This window comes from Marmota flaviventris, chromosome 16, assembly GCF_047511675.1.
Source record: "Marmota flaviventris isolate mMarFla1 chromosome 16, mMarFla1.hap1, whole genome shotgun sequence".
Lineage (NCBI taxonomy): Eukaryota > Metazoa > Chordata > Mammalia > Rodentia > Sciuridae > Marmota > Marmota flaviventris.
Window position 1 is genome coordinate 44,446,990 of NC_092513.1, and position 18,608 is coordinate 44,465,597.

At 46.1% G+C, this 18,608-nt stretch overlaps 1 protein-coding gene across 3 annotated transcripts in view; it reads left to right on the plus strand.

Annotated features, from left to right (window-relative positions):
* Nucleotides 1-18,608, plus strand: part of Kctd1 (potassium channel tetramerization domain containing 1) — a 186,414-nt gene that overhangs the window by 72,483 nt on the left and 95,323 nt on the right. Inside the window, exon 1 of one of the 3 annotated variants that reach the window (XM_027935695.3) lies at nt 15,266-15,813. The exons of 1 other annotated variant lie outside the window; for it this stretch is intronic. Coding sequence is in view for 1 of the 2 variants with exons in the window: in XM_027935694.3 (XP_027791495.2) it covers nt 16,166-17,974 (1,809 nt within the window). In the remaining variant the exon portion in view is untranslated. One more of the 3 variants, XM_027935694.3, reaches the window with a different exon arrangement.

Here is an 18,608-nt window from a genome sequence, read left to right on the forward strand (position 1 = left end):
TAAAAGCAATACCAAACCTCCATCTCTGGACCAACAGTTCTGATTCCCATCCACCCCGGAGGGTCTTACAACAATGACTGTACCCTTACTCTCAAGAAAGCACCATTAAAACTGTAAGTAGATTCCAGAGCAGTTGTTATATAATTTTTATGTAAATAACTTTCCAATTTCAGCACCTTTGAATTAGTAACACATTTCTTGAAACACTTGAGAAATGCCTGGGGATTTCTTATCCTAACCCTGGGAATAGCAGAAACCATGCAATTCCCTGTTCTGGGGAATGTACTAAAAAGAAAGAAGCCCTGAGTGGTGATTGCTTGTATCTCTTTATAAAGTGATTTGTAGAATATGAGGCAAGTGGTATCAAAGGAGGGCTGATCAGTATTTGAACTCCATAGCAGAGTCAGGATTGGCAGAAGACCCTCAGAACCCTTTGCTTTTATTTCTTCCTTAACTCCCAGAGAACCAAAGGGAACCCTCCTTGCTCTTTTGCCTCAGGGAGAAGCTCTTTGTGGCACTGCCCTCAAGGCTAATAATGCCTTAACCAGCCTGGGGACATTTTCCTGGATGGGGGGGTGGGGGGGAACAGATGGCTGGGTCACAATCTCCTCCTATCCCCCTTTGAAAACTCGCCTCCAAAACAGAGCTTGGGGATTATTGTCTAATGTTCTCCAAGTCACCAGAGGAAATGCCAGTTGTGTGGGCTGTGACTTTGGGATGAGACCACAGAGCCTGTAGAGTCAAGTTGAACCTCCAAGTGCCAGCCCTCATGGATTTCAGCACACAGGCTGCTCCACAGAATGTTCATGCAGATGCTCTGTGAACAGACTCCCTCTCCAATCTGCAAGTTCAGACTTCCCAGACGGATTTGACAAGTTGGAAATCTCTTCTCTATACCCATCTTCGCCCTCCCTAGGCAGAGCTGTCTTCTCCTAGAATCGTTAACCAGCTCGGAGCCTGGCCGTGCAGAGTGGGAGTGGCAGGTTCTATCGGTTTGTTTTGGGACAGGAGCAGCTGGGTGGAACTGGTCCGGTGCCTTTGCAATGCAGGTGTGGGGCTGGTGGGGTAGGAAATACAGCCAGAGAAAACACAGGGCAGGAGCGGCAGAAACTGTCCGTATTGGAAACTGGCTTCCTACTCTTTATTTAGGTCACAGATAAAACACTAAGATCCTTGGACAGATCATGAAACCTTAAAAAGTTCAAGAAGAAAATGGTTAGAACTTCCAAAATCTTGCATTGAATTACTTGGGAGAGGAAGCGATATTTAATTTCAGCACTTGATTGCATTTCAAAATGGCAAACCATTCGATTTAATTCAGTTCAGCAAAAAAGTTGTTGGTTCCCATTCTGTGCTTTGGTTCTGTGTTAAGCACTGGGTATTAAGTTGAAAACCAGAATAGCCACACAGTTCAGACTCCACCAAGATATGAGAGTTATCTTGGGCAAGAAATGTAAAGAACACTTGTGAAAGAAACACATTTTTCTAAAATAAAACTGAACGTCATAAATCCAAAAAGAAAATTATCCAGGAATAATACACTCCTGGAATGGCAAATTCCTACAATAATAACAAAAAATAGCAATGATACTTAGTGCAGATCTATTTTTGCCTTTCATCTAATGAATTCAAAGAGTTTAACAACTACTGCTGAGTTACCATCTCCCTGTCTCTCCTTAAACAGGGAGGAAGATGGACACAGGGAGCTCAGAATAATAGGAGCTCAGCTTAATAGGCAATGCGAGCAAGTAAATCCACAACCACGATACAGGTAACAGACATCTACAGAACACTTTCTGTGTGCCAGTAATGATACTACCTAAAGTGAATACAAAAATAAATAAGTACTTCTCTTTTGATAAAATCCTAAGGACTGTGGTTAAGGAGAAGACTAGCAATTATAATGCATGCAACTGCTAAGATGAGGGTCTCCCCAAAGTGCCAGGGAATCACAGGGAGATTTTCCATAGGTAGTCTGAGAACATGCCTCCGGGGGACTTGATTTGAGACTGGAAGACCGAGAGTGGAGCCGTGAGTACTGGTAGGATCGAGGTGGTTGCTAACATGCATGAGTACTTCCAGAATGCTAGGCATTGTCCTAAGCACTTCAGCCAGATCACCTCATTTCATTCACACGTCAATCCCCTCCCTTCTACCAAGAAAGACCTAGACACAGAGAGGTGTAGCATTTTTGCCTGAGATCACATGACACACAAGTGACTGTGCTTCAATTTGTGCAGTCAACCATTACACGTCTTGCTGTAGAGAAAGGGATACCCAGCCTGCTGAAGCCAGGGAAGGTTTCTCTAAGAGGAGGTAACATGGGAAACCATTCCCAAAAGATCTCTGGGGGTTCAGCTGTTGAGCAAGAGGCTGAGGAGGATGTCAGGCCAAGGGAATCTGGAGCCAAGGTATGCAGGATGAGGGACAGTGTTGTCAAGGAAAGAACAGCTAGTAACTGGAGGGCAGGATGGGTGGAGGGGAGTGGTGGCCCCTCGAGGAGCAGACAGGGAGCATTTGGGTCTGGTTCGTTGGTTTTCATGGAAGAGAAATGTACATAAATAGCTCCAGTTAAGGGACATAAAAACATCCCACACACATCCAGGGATAAGAAGCTGAACACAGCCTGTACACATTGGGAGGCCACTCCTCCGCCGTGGGTGGTGCTACCTCCAGTCTGGACCTCTACTCTGTTCCCTGAATCTCTGAACAGTGGAAGGGGCCTGAATTAGGACTATGCTGTTGGAACCAGAGAATATGAAGTAAACAGGACAGATTTGACATGAATGTAAGGGTGCCATGGAGGTGACTGCCAGGTTCTTAGCTCAAATGCCCTGTAGAATGGGAAATAAAGGAGGAGCAGGTTTGCAGAGTGTGTCCCCCCCATCAAATTCGTACAATGAAGCTCTAACCCCCAATGTGACTCTATTTGGACACATGGTGTTTAAGGACATAAGTACAATAAAATGAGGTCATAAGGGTGGGGCCCTGATCGTAGGGCTGGTGCCTTTATAAGAAGAGAGAGAGACACCAGAGATCTCTTTTTCTCTCTCCACGCTCTCACACAGAAGAGGCCACGTAAGGATGCAGAAAGAAGCCAGCTATCTACAACCAGGAAGAGAGGCCCCACCGGAAACCAACCCTGCTGGCACCTTAATCTTGGACTTGTAGCCTCCAGAACTGTGAGAAAATAAATTTCTATTGTTTAAACCGAACAGTCTGTATCATTTTGTTATGGCAGCACACGCTGACTAATACGAAGGAAAAGACAATTCACATAAGGATAAAGACATCTAGATGGATTTGAAGCAAACAGTGAGTTAGAATTGGCAGGGCTTGGAGCTTCCATGGAAGTGGAGTGGGGAAAGAACTTGGAGTGGGGTGTTGTCCAGATTTTTTATCTTGGATTGATTGAGGTGAATTTAGGTACCTTTCCCTGTGTCTGAGATATGAGAGCTAGTCCTAAGCAGAGGATGAAGCCATAGTTAGTATTTCTTGGAGAAATTTAAGTCAGAGCAATTAACCACAAGGACATAGACAGTCTCTAATGGAAGTGGAAGCTTTTTGAATATTCTAGAAGGGTCAGGCTCACTGGAGGCCAAAGTAAAAGGTGGATCTGGACACAGAGCAGCCCTGGGGACCTCAGCAGAAACTCACATGGGAGTGGGACTGGAGTGTTTCTATGGCTCTGCCCCCATTTCTTCTCTGTACTGACTGACTGACTGGCTCTCACTGTAATTCCTAGAGAGACAGGCTCCCCAGCATTCAAGTTTCTGGTTAGCCCAGGAAATGATTGGCCAGGACCTATCTCTGGTCACATCAGTTATAGCTGCTGGTCACGTGCTAGACAATTTGACTTGACAAAAGTGCCCTATCACCAATGGCTGTGGACAAGACAGCAATATTGCCTTGAAAGGTATAGAAGCATCAGGTATTGGGGTGTCAGGTAGTGTAACAGAAGCATCTAGCGTGAAGGGTAGGGGTGGTTTCCGGCTGGCTTGGTTTGGAGGACCTGCCTGGCTTGCAAGCAGTGGAGTCAGGACATATTCAACAGATACCTGGAAACGTGAGCCACTCAGAAGAGCAGTGAAGGCCGAAGAAACAGGGTTCAGAGGTGTCACCCAAGCACCTATCTACTAATAAATAAACAACAAGGGAACACACCTCAGGGTCCAAAATTCAAACTATACCAAAGTAAAGAGTATAGAAAATTCAAGTCCCTTAATATCACGGCCTTCTGAAAGTCACCACTGTGAATTATTTCATGTACTGCACCCACCCCATGCATTTACATTTGTGAAATACAGGTTTATCATTTTATTCCTGTTTTTTTTCAGTAGATACATACTTTAAATTAATGGTCTTTACTTGTTTAATAAAATGCCTCAGAGATGTGCCACTCAACATCACAAATCTATTTTTTATGTCTACAGATAGTGTTCTGTTGAGTAGATGAGACATTATTTATTTACCATTCACTTCTAAAATTCGATTATGTCCAATGATTCGAAATTATAACAATGCTTTAAGAGCACCATGTACATGTATCATTCTGCACAGCTCAGACTCTTAGAAATGAATTGCCGGGTTGAAAAGTATACACATTCTACCCACCAACACTACTACCAAATGTCCTCTAAAAAAATGGTGCCAATTTATACCTCTACCCATACAGAGGTTGCACATGCTTGTCTCTCCACATCTGTGTCGATGTGCTTAACTATTTTGGGTCACTGGCTCTCCTTTAAGATTCTACTGAAAGCTGTGGATCATTGTTCTAGAAAATATGCCAATGTACATATATGGAACATTTTTGCACATAGCTTCTGTGGGTTTGCAGACCTCCTGAAGAACATCCAGAGAACCCTCAGGTCTTATATTCAGGACCCCAGAATAGAAACATGTGAACAGTTTTCTTAATCCAGGGTCATGGGTCTTTGTTGTAGCTGCACAGAAAAATCACCCACGTCCAGCTGCTGCAAGGTGAATTCAATCAGGGTCCTTATGGAAAGGATCTCATGAATATTTTGGGCAAATTCTCCAAGTGATTCTAATGTGCTACCAGAACCATTGTAGTGAGGAGAGGCTTGAAGAAGAAAGAAAAGAAGGAATTTGATAACAGAGAGCATATAAGAGACTCTCAGAGGCTCTCAGAGGCCTCCAACCTGCTGCAGGAGCCTTAGTAAGGGCCTCTTGCTGCTTGCTGGGATGGAACCTGGAGTAGATGCACGTTTTTGTTTTTTTTAAATAGTGAGACTGTTCAGCACACACAAGTAGAATACCCAGGAAACTCAGGTGACCTAAGTTAAGCACTTTTTAAAAAGTGCTTTGCCATATTTCTTTTCTTTCTTTCTTTTCTTTTCTTTCTTTCAGAGAGGGCTGCTGTTTCCCTCTTATTCAGTGACATTGGCTTTTCCTCAAATCTCCTGGTTATGCTAAGGTATGGCCAACATTGAGAACCACTATGCATTGTGAAGCCTCCCAAAGATTTTTTTTTAAAGCCCAAGGACCAAGAGCAGAAGAAAGAAAAGCCAGCTGCAACCCCAAGAATTTGCACATGTCCCAAGGGCCTAGAAGAAAGCATGAAACAAAAAGATCACTCACTGCTTTTACCTTCATGGAGAAGCAGGATTTGGAGCTGGGCCTTGAAGAAGCAAGACAAATTAGATCAGCAGAGGGATAGGAGGAATATCCCAGGGGAAATTCCCAGGAAAGGAAGCCAGGATTTTAGGGCCAGGCCAACCAGGATTCAGGCCTCCTATCATCTCCTTCTCCCATAGGCTCAGCCAAGGGAGTGATATGAGAGATTCCTTCCCCTAGTCCTGCTGAATTGCTGCAGGAAGGCTCACTAGGCTTCATGCCCTCATCTCCAGTTCCTTCTTTCTTTACTGTTTTAGTTTATTTTCTTTTGCTATAACAAAATACCTGAGACTGAGTGATTTATTAGGAAAGAAGTTTTATTGTGGCTTATGATTCTGAAGGCTGGAAAGTCTAAGAGCTTAGTAAGGGCCTCTTGCTGCTTCAATTCATAATAAAAAGTGGAAGGGCAAGCAGGCATGTGCAGAAGGGAGGAAAAAATACACAAGGCAGTCTTGCTTTGTAACAACTCATTTTTGAGGTAACTGATCCAGTCCCTGAAGAAAGGCATTAATCTCTCCAAATGACCTTATCACTTCTTAAAGGCCCTACCTCCCAGGTGCTTGGGATATAGCACATTCAGACCATAGTGGGTAGGTTTACCCCCTTCTCCCAAGCAAGTGGTTCTCACAATGGGTCCAGGAACCAGTAGCAGTACCTGGAGATACATCCTCTCAGTGCCACCCAAATCTTGCTGCATCAGACGCCCTGGGGGTGGGGCCAGCACTCCACGTTTCCACAAAGCTGCCAGGAGGTTCTAAGTCATGCTCAAGTTTCAGGATCACTTTTTGTGGCCAATGTTGTCCACATGTCTTCCCTGTGTCTGAACTTTCCAGCACTGTTCTCTCTGGAGTCCACCCCCACAGAGGACTGAGGAGATGCAAGAGATGCAACTAAGGACATTGGGAAATTAGATCAGAACAAGATAATGGGGAACTGAAACTAAAGAAAAAAAGCCATGATTTTTTTTTTTCCCCTAGTACTGGGTATCAAACCCAGGGGCATTTTATTACTGAGCTACATCCCCAGTCCTTGGTAGTTTTTATTTTGAGACAGGGTTTCATTAAGTTGCCAAGGCTGACCTTGAACTTGCCATTCTCTTGCTTCACCCTCCCAAGTAGCTGAGATTATAAGTATGCATCACCTCAACTGGCTCATGATGCTTTGACCATCAAGCGGGGTGGGTATTAAAGTGGTATTGAAGACCAGATTTTAAGAATGCAGCCTCTCTGAGCCAGGGCATAGTGGCACTCAACTGTAATCCAAGCAATTTGGGAGGCTAAGGCAGAAGGATAACAAGTCTTAGGCCACCCTTGGCAACTCAGTGAGACCCTGTCTCAAACTAAAAACTACCAAGGACTAGGGATGTAGCTCAGTAATAAAGTACTCCTGGGTTAATATAAACAAACAAACAAACGATACAGCCTTGACCCCAATCCCTTCCTCCCAGAAACAGTAGGCAAAACTGAATTGTGCTTGTGCAACTTCTAAGAAAGGTTTCATAACTTTCATCTGATTTTCAAACAAATTCTTGGCCCCCAAATGCTAGAGAAAAAATTATTTTATTATTGGATAAGTTATATTACCTTTTAGGCAGTGTTTCTCACCGGGTGGTTAGATAAGTATTAGAATTCTCTGAGCTGTGTTTGTGAAAAATGCACATTCCTGGGCCACCCCCCATGACCTAGTACATCAGTATCTCTGGAACTGGTACCCAGGAATCTGCATCTTAAACAAGTTATCCAGGTAATTCTGATGCACTGTAAAGTTAACATACCTCTGCCTCGGGCTCTGAATCTAAAAGCCAGCAGTTCTAAGAAAGTTAAATAAATCATGAATTGAGAATGCGTGTCAGCCACCAAAGCCTGGTGTTAAGGTCTAAAAAGCCCTCACAATATCCCAAATGTCACAGAACTGGGAATGATGCCACAGCAAGCATTTTCCCGGGCCTCTCAGTGATCATCCACTTAAAAAGCTGTATTCTATATGTCACCATATGGACAGTAAAAAGGGCCTAGAGGAGGGCTCCTCTTCAATCCCCGACAGTTCAACTCAGCTTCCCAGGGTGGGATGTGAAGTAAGGTCATGCATTTTTCTATGGCAGATTGAAATAAGATAACCAGGAGAAAGGCAGAAGAGAAAGCGTGGACTGACGTGCAGGCCTTCTGCAAGCTCAACCCTCTCTGGTATCAGCTGAGATTCCTCCTTCCTGCCTGCCTCTTAGCATGTGCTTGACAGAGGTGGCCAAATCCCCACTGTTTGAGTCTATTTTCTGTTGCTGAATTCAACACACTGAGTAATTTCCTTTTTCATTCCTAGGGATTGAACTCAGGCCTGCTTTACCACTGAGCTACATTCCCAGCCCTTTTTATTTTGAGATAGGATCTTGCTATGTTGTTGCTGTCCTCACTAAATTCCTGAGGCTGACCTCGAACTTGTGATTCTCCTGCCTCAGCATCCAAGTGGCTGGGATTCTGGGATTATAAGTGTGCAGCCACCATGCCTGGCCAAACTGGGTAATTTATAAAGAAATTTATTTCTGGGAAGCCCAAGGTCAATGGGCTGATCTGGTTGAAAGCCTTTTTTTTTTTTGGTGGGGACTCTGTAGAGTCCCAAGGCAGTACCGTGCATCACATGCAAGACAGCAAGTGTATCAGAGAGAGCTTTTATAACAAAGCCACTCCCTCAATAACCCACTAACCCACAAATGAATCACCTCCCAGAAGTCCCACCTCTCAAATACAATTAACATATGACTTCAGGGATTAAGCCTCCAACACAAAATTGGGGAGACAGTCAAACCACAGCATCCACTGATAACATTTTTGGATTTACGGACTTCAAAATATGTAATACTTACACAGTAAACCATATGGGGCTGAACACATAGAAATTCCCCAGAATATAAAATGGTTTGCTCTAGGCAGTGGAAATAGAACCAAAAGGGCTGGTCTGGTCAATTGTTGGGAAAATGAGTGTGCTCTGGGGTCCAATTTACTAGCTGGGTGATGTTGGGCTAGTTAATTAACCTCTCTGGGTTTTTGCTCAAGTAGAAAATGGAAACCATTCTCACATGTACTCATAAAAAATAAAGTTGACAGTGCTCATGTCAAAGACCAGACCCCCATAAAGCACTCACTAAATATTAACAAGAAAGAAATATGGCATATATATTCTTCCAGATTTCTGTACTTTCCAAATCTTTGCCAGTGACTGCTTTTATAGTCAGGAAAAGAATGGTAAACCACAGTTTTGTTTGTGTTTTTTAATTTAAGGGAATGAGCCATAAAGAGAGAAAAGATTGTAAAACAGATGCCATCAACATTGGGGGAGTTTGTTTTTATTTGGGGTAAGGACAACATGTGACACCCCCCGCCCCTTGGTCTTGTAATCAAAGGACAAACTGTAGGAAGACTGAATATGAAGGATTGCAAATCTTCTACTGGTTGGATCACAGGGTAGAAGAGTTAGGTCACAGTGTTTCCTGCTTCCCCACCCCTCTCCAAAGCAGCCCTCCTCCATCACATGCAAATTAAAGAAATAGAACAAACCCATCCAGGGCTTCTTTAAATATTCAGATAAACCCATGTGCCCCTATCAGTTAAATTAAGCTTTTCTAAGAAAAAGTAAGTCAATTAGTTCAAAATGTGGGTTAGTGCTTCTGGGTATTTAAAAGGGGATTTTTTTTTTCTTTTTTAGTTCATTTAAAAAACACAGCCACAGGGCAAGTACATACCCACTCTTCCACGCGTCCTGTGAATTGCCACCATATACCTAGATATCAATTTCTGCTAGCTTCAAAATCTGGTCCTTAAACTTTCTCAAAGTCATAACAATACTGAAATATGACCTTTAAATTTTATCTTGTGTTGCTCTTTAGTTAATATCCTTTATCTTCATCATCATTATCAAGATATTTGTCAGTGCCTGACCTCACTATAGAACACTGAGAAAACATGATTCTACCCTCATTGAACTTCATCTTTCTTCATTCAACAAATATTTACTCTTTAAACTTTCGTCAACAAAGGTAGGTCTCCAAGATATTATGAAATATCATTCTGGAGCACGATTTGTGATATAAACTACAAAACTCATTTGTCTAAGTTGTCTAGACACAATAAACCAAGTTAACCAAAATACAAATAAAATGAGATATTTCTTAAAAAGATGAATTTCTGGAAGTGATTTCTTGGTCAAAGAATATGAAAATTTTTATAGCTTTTGGAAAGGTTGCTTAATTCTTTCTTAAAAGGCTATCCTAATTGATACTGACCAAAAAATAATAATAAGGAGAATAATAACAGAGGTTTTGGGCACCAACATTTGAGTATAAAGTGGTTTTTTTAGACATTTTTTGTTGTTGGTTTTATTTTGATTTTACTAATTTAATAGACTTATTTATTTGAACATAGCAAGTAGTTTCAGGAACATTTTATATTCTGAAACCATTGTAAATAGCTCCCTCTTTGTTAAAAAGGGAGCTATTTACATGATATTAACAAATATCTTTGGTTCCTTCTCCACCTTAGTATTCCATTGCAACGTGAACTGCAATGGCATTGAAATAAACGTTTTTTAATAATAGGACTAATATCTACTTCAATCCCACATACCCTTTAAAGACAAATGACTAGAAGATAAATAAATACCATAATTTTACGTTAGACTTTGACAACCTTTACATTTGAATTCTTTATTAACCAAGTGAAGTTGCATTATCAGATTATTATAACAAAGGGAGGTAACACATTGTTAGGATCCACAAACACACAATTTACTTATGGAAAACTACATTCCACTTATATATTGTTTGTTTTTAAAATAGCCTAAGAAAACAGTAGGTGATCATTTGGTTGAAAGGTTCCAAATTATAGTTAGCAGATGGCAATAAGAAACTCAATATTTTATTCCTGCCAATCACTATGTAGGTTTCCTCTGACCTGAAAAGACAGGTAATACCCTCCTTGCCCCCAGAAGATTTATGAAGAACAGCCTAAGAATTCAAGAGAAATCATCTCATTCTAGTCTGGTTGGGTTTGTGGGCATTTCTCTTTCTGTTTAAATTCTTCACTGTCATTTTTTTTTTCCTAAGACACAAATGGGTTCCTATTTCCAGTAGCCCAGGAAAATAATGTCAGTGTTCAGGTGACCAGGTGACAAAATAACAGCCCATTTCTGCTGTGTTCACAGTCCAAGGCCTTGACTTAGTACTATTCTGCAAGATTCCCAAATCAAGTTACACACCAGGGTATTTTAACAGGAGGGAATCGTTCCCTTGAAGTCAGTCCCATCTGTCCTTCCTTCCTTCCTCCCTCTTCGCCCATTCTTTGGTTCCTAGAGGCTGAGTGTGGTCAAGAAGCTCAGGCATGAGCTATGGAATAGAGTTGCCTGCCACAGCAAGGCCTGGTGGACCTGGCCACATGGCTTAACCCTTTAATGTGTCTCTAACCTTTTTTTTTTTTTTTTTGCTATTGTTAATGAAGCTTGAGAAAATTAGAGCCTTAATAAATAGGAGCTAATGATTGAATGCTTACTAATATTCCACTATGTTATGTGCTTCATTGACTTATTTAATTCTCAAAACAATCCATTACAAGATAGGTACTATAGGTACTTTATTGACTTATTTAATTCTCAAAACAACCCATTACAAGATAGGTACTATATTACTTCCCAGAAAACGTAATAATAAGAGAAGTGGAACATAGAAAGGGCATCAGGTAAGGCAAACTAGGATTCAAACCCATGCAGTCTGGTTTCAGAGAGGAAGCTGATCACTTTGCTAGACAACCTTTGGTTGAAGTTAGCTCTCTCCCTACACAGAACTATTTATTTGTGTGTTTATTGAGTGTTTCCTATGTGCCCGCTACCCTGCTAAAATATGCTATGTAACTGAATTGGAAATGAATGGGAGTTACAGTAATAAGACATAGTTTCTGCCCTTGTGGAGTTATTTTTCTTTTCTTCCACTTTGTAGTTAGATTACATGGGTTCAGTTTTCATCAGAGTTCAAAAAACATTACTCAAAATGATCTTCAGTTGAATTCAATAGAATTAATAGTGAAACTGAAACAAAGATATGTCAAAATAGCTTCAATATGAATTCATATTTAACCTCCAAAGCACTTTATGAATCTTTTAGTAATCGAATCAAGAGAGAATGGCATTCTCTTTTGATTTGTTTCTTTAAAGTGATTAGCTAAATGCTTTTCTGGCCTTTGCCCAAGAACCTACAAAATCCTTTGAATTTACCAATTTAAATCCTCTCCTAAACACCTCTTAACACACAAACACCTCCCATTCAGAGATCTGCCTTCAGAAAGGTTAACATTGGTTCTACTAGGAAAAACAAAAACAAAAACTGGACCTACACTCTACTTATAAAATAACAGTATAGCATATTTCTCTAGAGAAAGAATTAATGTAGGAAAATATCAATTCAAAATAATCATTAAATTCACTTTAATTCGCAAGCAATATGTTGTCTTGTAATTACTTTTTGTCCTGGTTTTACATTCTAGAAACTCAGATTTATGATATTATATATTTCTCACACAAAAACGTTTCCTGCTAAATGTAGGATTTAACTACACACAGATCCTATACATTCATTCATTCAATATAAATGACTGGAGTTCTCACCATGTTGCAAGTACCAGCCTGAAACTATAAAAGTATACTGTTGAGTAGAGGAAACAGGCAGATAAATAAGCAGCTATATATAGTTGTACATGTATGTGACATATTATGTTCAGAAAACTGGAATCAATTTATGGGTCAAAAAATATGAACACTTTCATAGCTTTTGGTGAGGTTGCCTAATTGCTTTTTTAAAAGGCTTTCCCAATTGATATTGATAATTAAAATATAATAATAATATATTTGAATATGTATCTATATGGTATAAACTTTCATAAAGTGTGAACATACAATACAAATAGAATTTAAAAGGGGAGAAACTTGGAGGTTTTTCTCCCCAAATAACTGCTTCACTATCTTTATGTATTCTGACAGTGTAGTAATTACCTGTTCCATATTATACTGGAATTATTTTTATAATAAAGAAGCCACAGGTCTTGCACAAGAAACAAATGTCCTTTCAAGGGAGTGATGGGCAGCCGTCAGTTCTAAGTGGTGGGCTGAATGGATTTCACGATGCTAAGAGTCAAGTGGAGGAATTAGCAGTGTCCTTATAGGATGAATAACTAATATTGTGTCTACACAAAAATAATAAGCAGAAAGCTTTTCTTTCTCTCAGTTTGGAATTATGTGTGTGCAAACACAGGATGTTTTTAAAGGCTCATTTATTAAACCTGGACTTGAACTCCTTTATTAACTGTAATTTTGTGTTACTGAATTTTAAAAATTAAGCCACTTTTCTTTTTGGTCAAGGGGGTAAAGGGTACATATTTCCTTGTTTTTCCCCCGCATATCCCACCTGGTGACTATTGTAGTAACTAACCTGAACTAGTCTTTCCCATTATATGGAGTATCACTGGCCAGTATGTGTATATTGGTAGCGTTTCAGGAGCTGGTACGACGAAGCAGATTTACAGTCACCCGATAATCAGACCGAGGCATACTTTCCAAGGTGAGTTTTTAGTACGTAATTTAAGTGCGGGTCTTGCCCTTTGTTTGCAAACAGTCCAGGCAGTACCTGAAACTGCTGTTTTTCCAACTCCGTTAAAAAGTTATTCGCGCTTGGGGTTTTTTAGTTCTGCTACTCCCCCACCTCTTTCCCCTGGCTTTTGCCAGTAGAGACCTGCCCTGGGGGTTATTTTGTCCTGGGAGCAAAAAACTATTTTCTTTTCTGGAAATACATTGACGTCAACTGGGAGCTGTTTTTGGTTGCTTTGTTTCCCGGAGCGTCCAACCCAGCACACAGCCTCCGGCAAACTGCAAGCAATTCAAAGCAGCTCACCCTGGGGGGAATGGATCTGGTGTGTGTATGTTGAGGCGGGGGTGCTCCCCAACCCTGCAGAAGTGGGGAACGGCTCCCCAATGGGCCGAAGCATGGGCCTAGACCCCGAGGCCAACCAGGAGCCCACCCTATAACCAGCGCGGGCTCTCGGTTCACTGCGCTCGCGGTGAGGGCTGCCAGAGCAGCGGCCCCTGCTGGGTTACTTGCCTGGCGCCCACCTGAGTTCTAAGCGCTGCCGAAATTCTCCGCTCCAGTGGCGGGTGGCCGGAAAACCTGGGGGCATCCCGGGACAAAGGGCCAGCCCTCCGGAAATAGTGCGCGACTGACGTGTGCCAGCTCTTGAGCTTGGGTCCTTGTGTGCAACTGACATAACTGCCCACCGCCCTAAGCTCTGTCAAACTTATCTTTCTACATATTTCTGGGGGCGGGTGGGGCGGGTAGCCGACCACCTCTCTGGAACAATTTACAATTTACGAGGGGTGCAACCTCAGAGTTCCTTGCCTCCCAGGAAGGCTCTCTGCGGAAAGCAGGGCGGATGAGAGGGAAAGAAGGAGAAAGTGTGTGTGTGTGTGTGTGTGTGTGTGTGTGTGTGTGTGTGTTTCCCCAAGGAGCCGGAGGGGGCCCGTGAGGCTGGGACTTGCTTTAACTTGTTTAGCACCTGGCGCTGTTTCCCCGACGCTGCTAGGCTTCCAGGGCCAAGGCACGCAGAAAGCAAGCAATGATCTCTGCAGAAGACGTAGTCAACTCCCACTTAGATGCCCGCGCGACCCAGAAACCTAGTCTCCCTTCCTTTCTCTTTCTTTTTAAATGATAAGTTGATGGGTGGGTTTTTATTGATGCGTAAAATGATAAACTTCCCTAAAGCAAGTCGGGAGAGCCAGACAAGGGGCAAAGGACAGTTGACAGACCTCACATAGCTTAAGTGCCCAGAATTCGAACTTTGAAACAAATTCTAGGACGCACTCGAGGAGCTAGCAAGGCTACCTCCCCGAAGAGCGGGCCTGGCACTGGGGGCGCACTCCTGGGCTGACACCATCGGTTCTCCTTGGGCCTGGGACTCGGAGCTGGCCAGCGTGCCAGGGGACACTCGGGTTGCCAGATAAGGGGAAAGTTAGGATGCAGTGCGAGCTCTGGAGGCGGCCAGAGTTGCGTAGCCCAAGAGAACAACGGAGGTCCGGTGCGGCACTGGGGCGCTTGCCCCTGGGTCGAGAGAGCGAGAGGTGGTGACGAGAGGACGCACCCGGAGCTTGGGCGCGCCAGGGTCAGGCGTTTGGCTGGAAGTGGGACAGCGTCTCCTATGGGAAAGCGGGACCCGGCGAGGTCTTTGGCTGCCTTTCCAGTTTCCGAGGTGCCCGCCCCCGCGCGCCGGAGGCAGCTCAGCCCCGAGGGCGAACGAATGGCGGTTGGCAAACTTCGAGTGAGAGCGCACTGGGGTTCTGAATTGCCGGAATTGTGGCGCGGCGGGGGCGGCCGAGACCCAAGTTCACTTTTTCCGACCGCCTGCGTGCCTGGCCTTGGGGACCCGGGCTGCTTTAACTCCAACCTGGTGGAGCGCCTCGCCGGAGGGTGTTGTCATTTTGCTCGGGGGCTGGGAGGGCCGAGGTCTGGGGGAGTGGGAAAGGGGTCCCTGGGGTCCTGAGAGCCTCTTGCTGCGTCTCCCCTCCCACCCGCCCCTCCCAGCCTTTTTTTCTCGCTCCCTCCCGAGGCTGGCTAGACCGGCGCGGACTTGCCCCAGACCTACGGGGAGCGCCCCAGGTCTTTAATGACAGCTTAAAAGTGGCAGTTGGAAAAGTCGAAAGGGATGAGGCTGACGTGGGGCGTGTTTCGCTCATTTGCAAGAGTCGGAAAGGGAGCTGGGAGCCGCGCTGCTGGCCCCAGGCCCCCGCGCCTCGCCGCCAGCAAGTAGGTGGGGGAGCCGCCGCCGCCAGCCCCATCCCGCTCCCAAGCCTCGCCCGCTGCGCCCTGGCCGCGGGCGCTGAGAGGGTGCGGGGCCTCGAAGTGCCTCCTCCACCCTGCTCATTAACCTGCCTGCTCCACTCCGCTCCAGGCGGCCCCAGACACGGGCTTCTCGCAGCAGCACCCGCGGCCCGCCCGGCGCAGCCGCCGCCCCGAACCCCCGGTTCCGGGGGGCAATGAGGGGGCGGTGGAAGGGGCACTGCTCCTCGGGCATTACTTAGAGACGCGAGACCGCCCCGCCCTCCCGCCGGCCCTCCCTCTCTCCCGCCGGGGCCCGCGCGCCTCTCAGCCAGAGGGTAAGTTGGGAGTGTTTCGCCCCCATCGACAGCTCTCCCTCCCCTTCCTATTTTTTTTTTCCTTCAAAGTTTTGTTAGAAGTGGGGAGCGGGGTAGGGGAAGAAGAAGGTCCTGCCAACCTCCGTCCCTTACCCTCTCCCAGTCTAACTTACCCCCACCTCCCCTCCCCTGCATCCCCTGCGCGCCGCTGCCCCTCCAGAACAGCGCTCCGGAATGACAATTGGAGCGCGGCTCCTTTAAGAGCCCGGCTTTGCCTCCCGGTAGCTGAAGGTCATTAAACACAAAAGCTCTCAGCGCTGCGGTCCAATATAGCGCATGCGCCCTGCCCGAGGACTGGCAGAGAGACGGCAATATGGCGAGAATGCCTGGCAGCGGGGACTGTAACACCAGCGCGGGCGGCAGCGCCAGCGCCGCCGCCGCTGCCGCCGAGAACAATGGGGAGCGGGGCGAGGGCGAGCGCAGTGCTGGGGGCCGCGGACGCCGCCACGGACGCCCGCACTACTGCAGCGCGGGCGAGGAGGAGGAGGAAGAGGAGGAGGAGGACGAGATCCAGGAGGTGCAGATAACGGGGGACGAGGAGGAGGAGGAGGACGGAGGTGGGGGGCTGGAGGAGGACGAGGAGGAGGAGGAAGAGGAGGAGATGGGGCTGGACTGGGACGAGCCCCTGGAGCCTGAGGACTCGGCCGGGGAGGAGCTGGAGCCGGAGCCGGTCCATATGATAAATATGGACCAGGGCGCTGCGCTGGAGCCCGAGGCGCCGCCGCGACTGCTGGCGCCCCGGGCCCGCGGCGGGCCGGCCGGGGACGGCACGGAGCTGGACCCCGACGTGCTGCAGCGCCCCGAGCGGGCCCGGCTGAGCGAGAACACACGGCTGGCCACCCGCTATGCCGTGCGCATCTTCCGGGAGTACCTGAGCGAGAAAGCGCAGAGCCCGGACTTCGAGACCATGGACAAGGGGGCGCTGTGCCGCGTGCTGCGCTCCTTCTATGCCGAGGCCCGCTCTAAGAGCGGCCAGCTCTACAGCAAGTCGTCGCTCATCAGCATCCGCAGCTCCCTCAACCGCTACCTCAACGAGCCCCCGTACTGCCGCACGCTCGACCTCACCAAGGACCCTGAGCTGCGCAGCGCCAACCTGACACTGGCCGCGGTCATCCGCAAGCTCGAGGAGCAGGGAGCCGGGCCGGTGGTACAGAAGCAAGCTATCACGCGCGCTGACCTGCGCAAGCTCTACACCTCCAGCGTCTTCAGCACCAACACACCCTTTGGGCTGCTCAACAAGGTCTGGTTTGAGACGTGCATGTACTTCTGCACGCGCGGCCGCGAGAACCAGAGGGAGCTGGAGGAGGACTCTTTCGGGTTGGCCATGGACGAGGACGGTCGCAAGTTCGTCTACTTTAAGTCCCTCGGGCCCTACCACAAGTCGCGCTCGTCGTCTTGGAGCAAGAAGCGCGCTGAGAGCAGCGACGAGGAGAACTTACCCCGCATGTACGAGACAGGCACCGAATTTTGCCCCTATGCCAGCTTCGTCAAGTACCTGTCGAAGCGCAATCCCCTGTGCAAGGCATTCTTCCAACGGCCACGGGACCACTGCAGTGAGGGCGATGTGACCTGGTACGAGAACAAAGCCATCGGCAAAAACTTGTTGGGCACCAGGATGCAGATGCTCTCAAAGGCAGCCAAGCTATCCAAGACCTACACCAACCACTGCATCGGCGCTGTCTCTATCGCCACACTCAACAGCATCGCGGGTATTGGCACCAAACTGGGCTCTCCGGCCCCGCAGGGCTGCTACGCCGAGGCTTTGAACGGGGCGACTCGCCACCACTCCCACCATCCCCCCACCCATCCCTCTCACCACCACCGCCCCCAGCCGCCCTCGCTGGGGAACACTTATATCCTTCCCAAAGACAGCCAGGTCGGGCCCGACGTGAAGTCCGAGGCAGCGCCCAAGCGCGCCCTTTACGAGTCAGTGTTCGGGTCCGGGGAAATCTGCGGCCCTTCTTCCCCCAAAAGACTTTGTATTCGCCCCTCGGAGCCTGTGGATGCGGTGGTGGTGGTTTCCGTGAAACACGACCCCCTGCCTCTTCTTCCAGAAGCCAATGGGCACAGAAGCACCAATTCTCCCACAATAGTTTCACCTGCTATTGTTTCCCCCACCCAGGTAACCAAACCAACCTCTATGCATGAAATATTTCTCTGGTACCACTTCGGGACTAACTTTTGTGCTAAACGTAGATCTGGGTAGGGGGGAAGTTTTTAAAAGTAGCCACTATACTGCATCGAATCTGACTTCACTTTTTGAAGTTTAACTCTCTTGGTGCTTTTCTGGGCAGGGGGGATGTTTACACCTAACCGTAAAAGATTTGGGCGTGGATGTGCTACCTAACAAATCACTGCTGGGCAGTAATGCTAGAAACTTCAAAGTTCCCAGAACAAAAGGATTAGCTGGCTCTTAAGTGTGGGGAGGAGCACATATATATATATGGAGAAGCTACTTAAAACATTTGAATAAAGTGTTAAAATACTCCATTACATACTCACCATAACTTAGGAAGGCAGAAAAAGTTATAAATTATTAAAAAGAAAACATGCCAATCCCATTTCCTGTTTTTTTGTTTGTTTGTTTTTTGTTTTTTTTAAGAAAAGGGGTGGAGACTGGAGAGAAAAGTAGTTGAGTGCCCCCTTTATATTGTAGCGTGCAGTCCAATCCAATGTAAAGTGACTTTTGGGGGTGTAGTTTCCATAAACTAAATTCACTCATTAATCACTTGTTGAGGTTATTATTCAGATGGGAA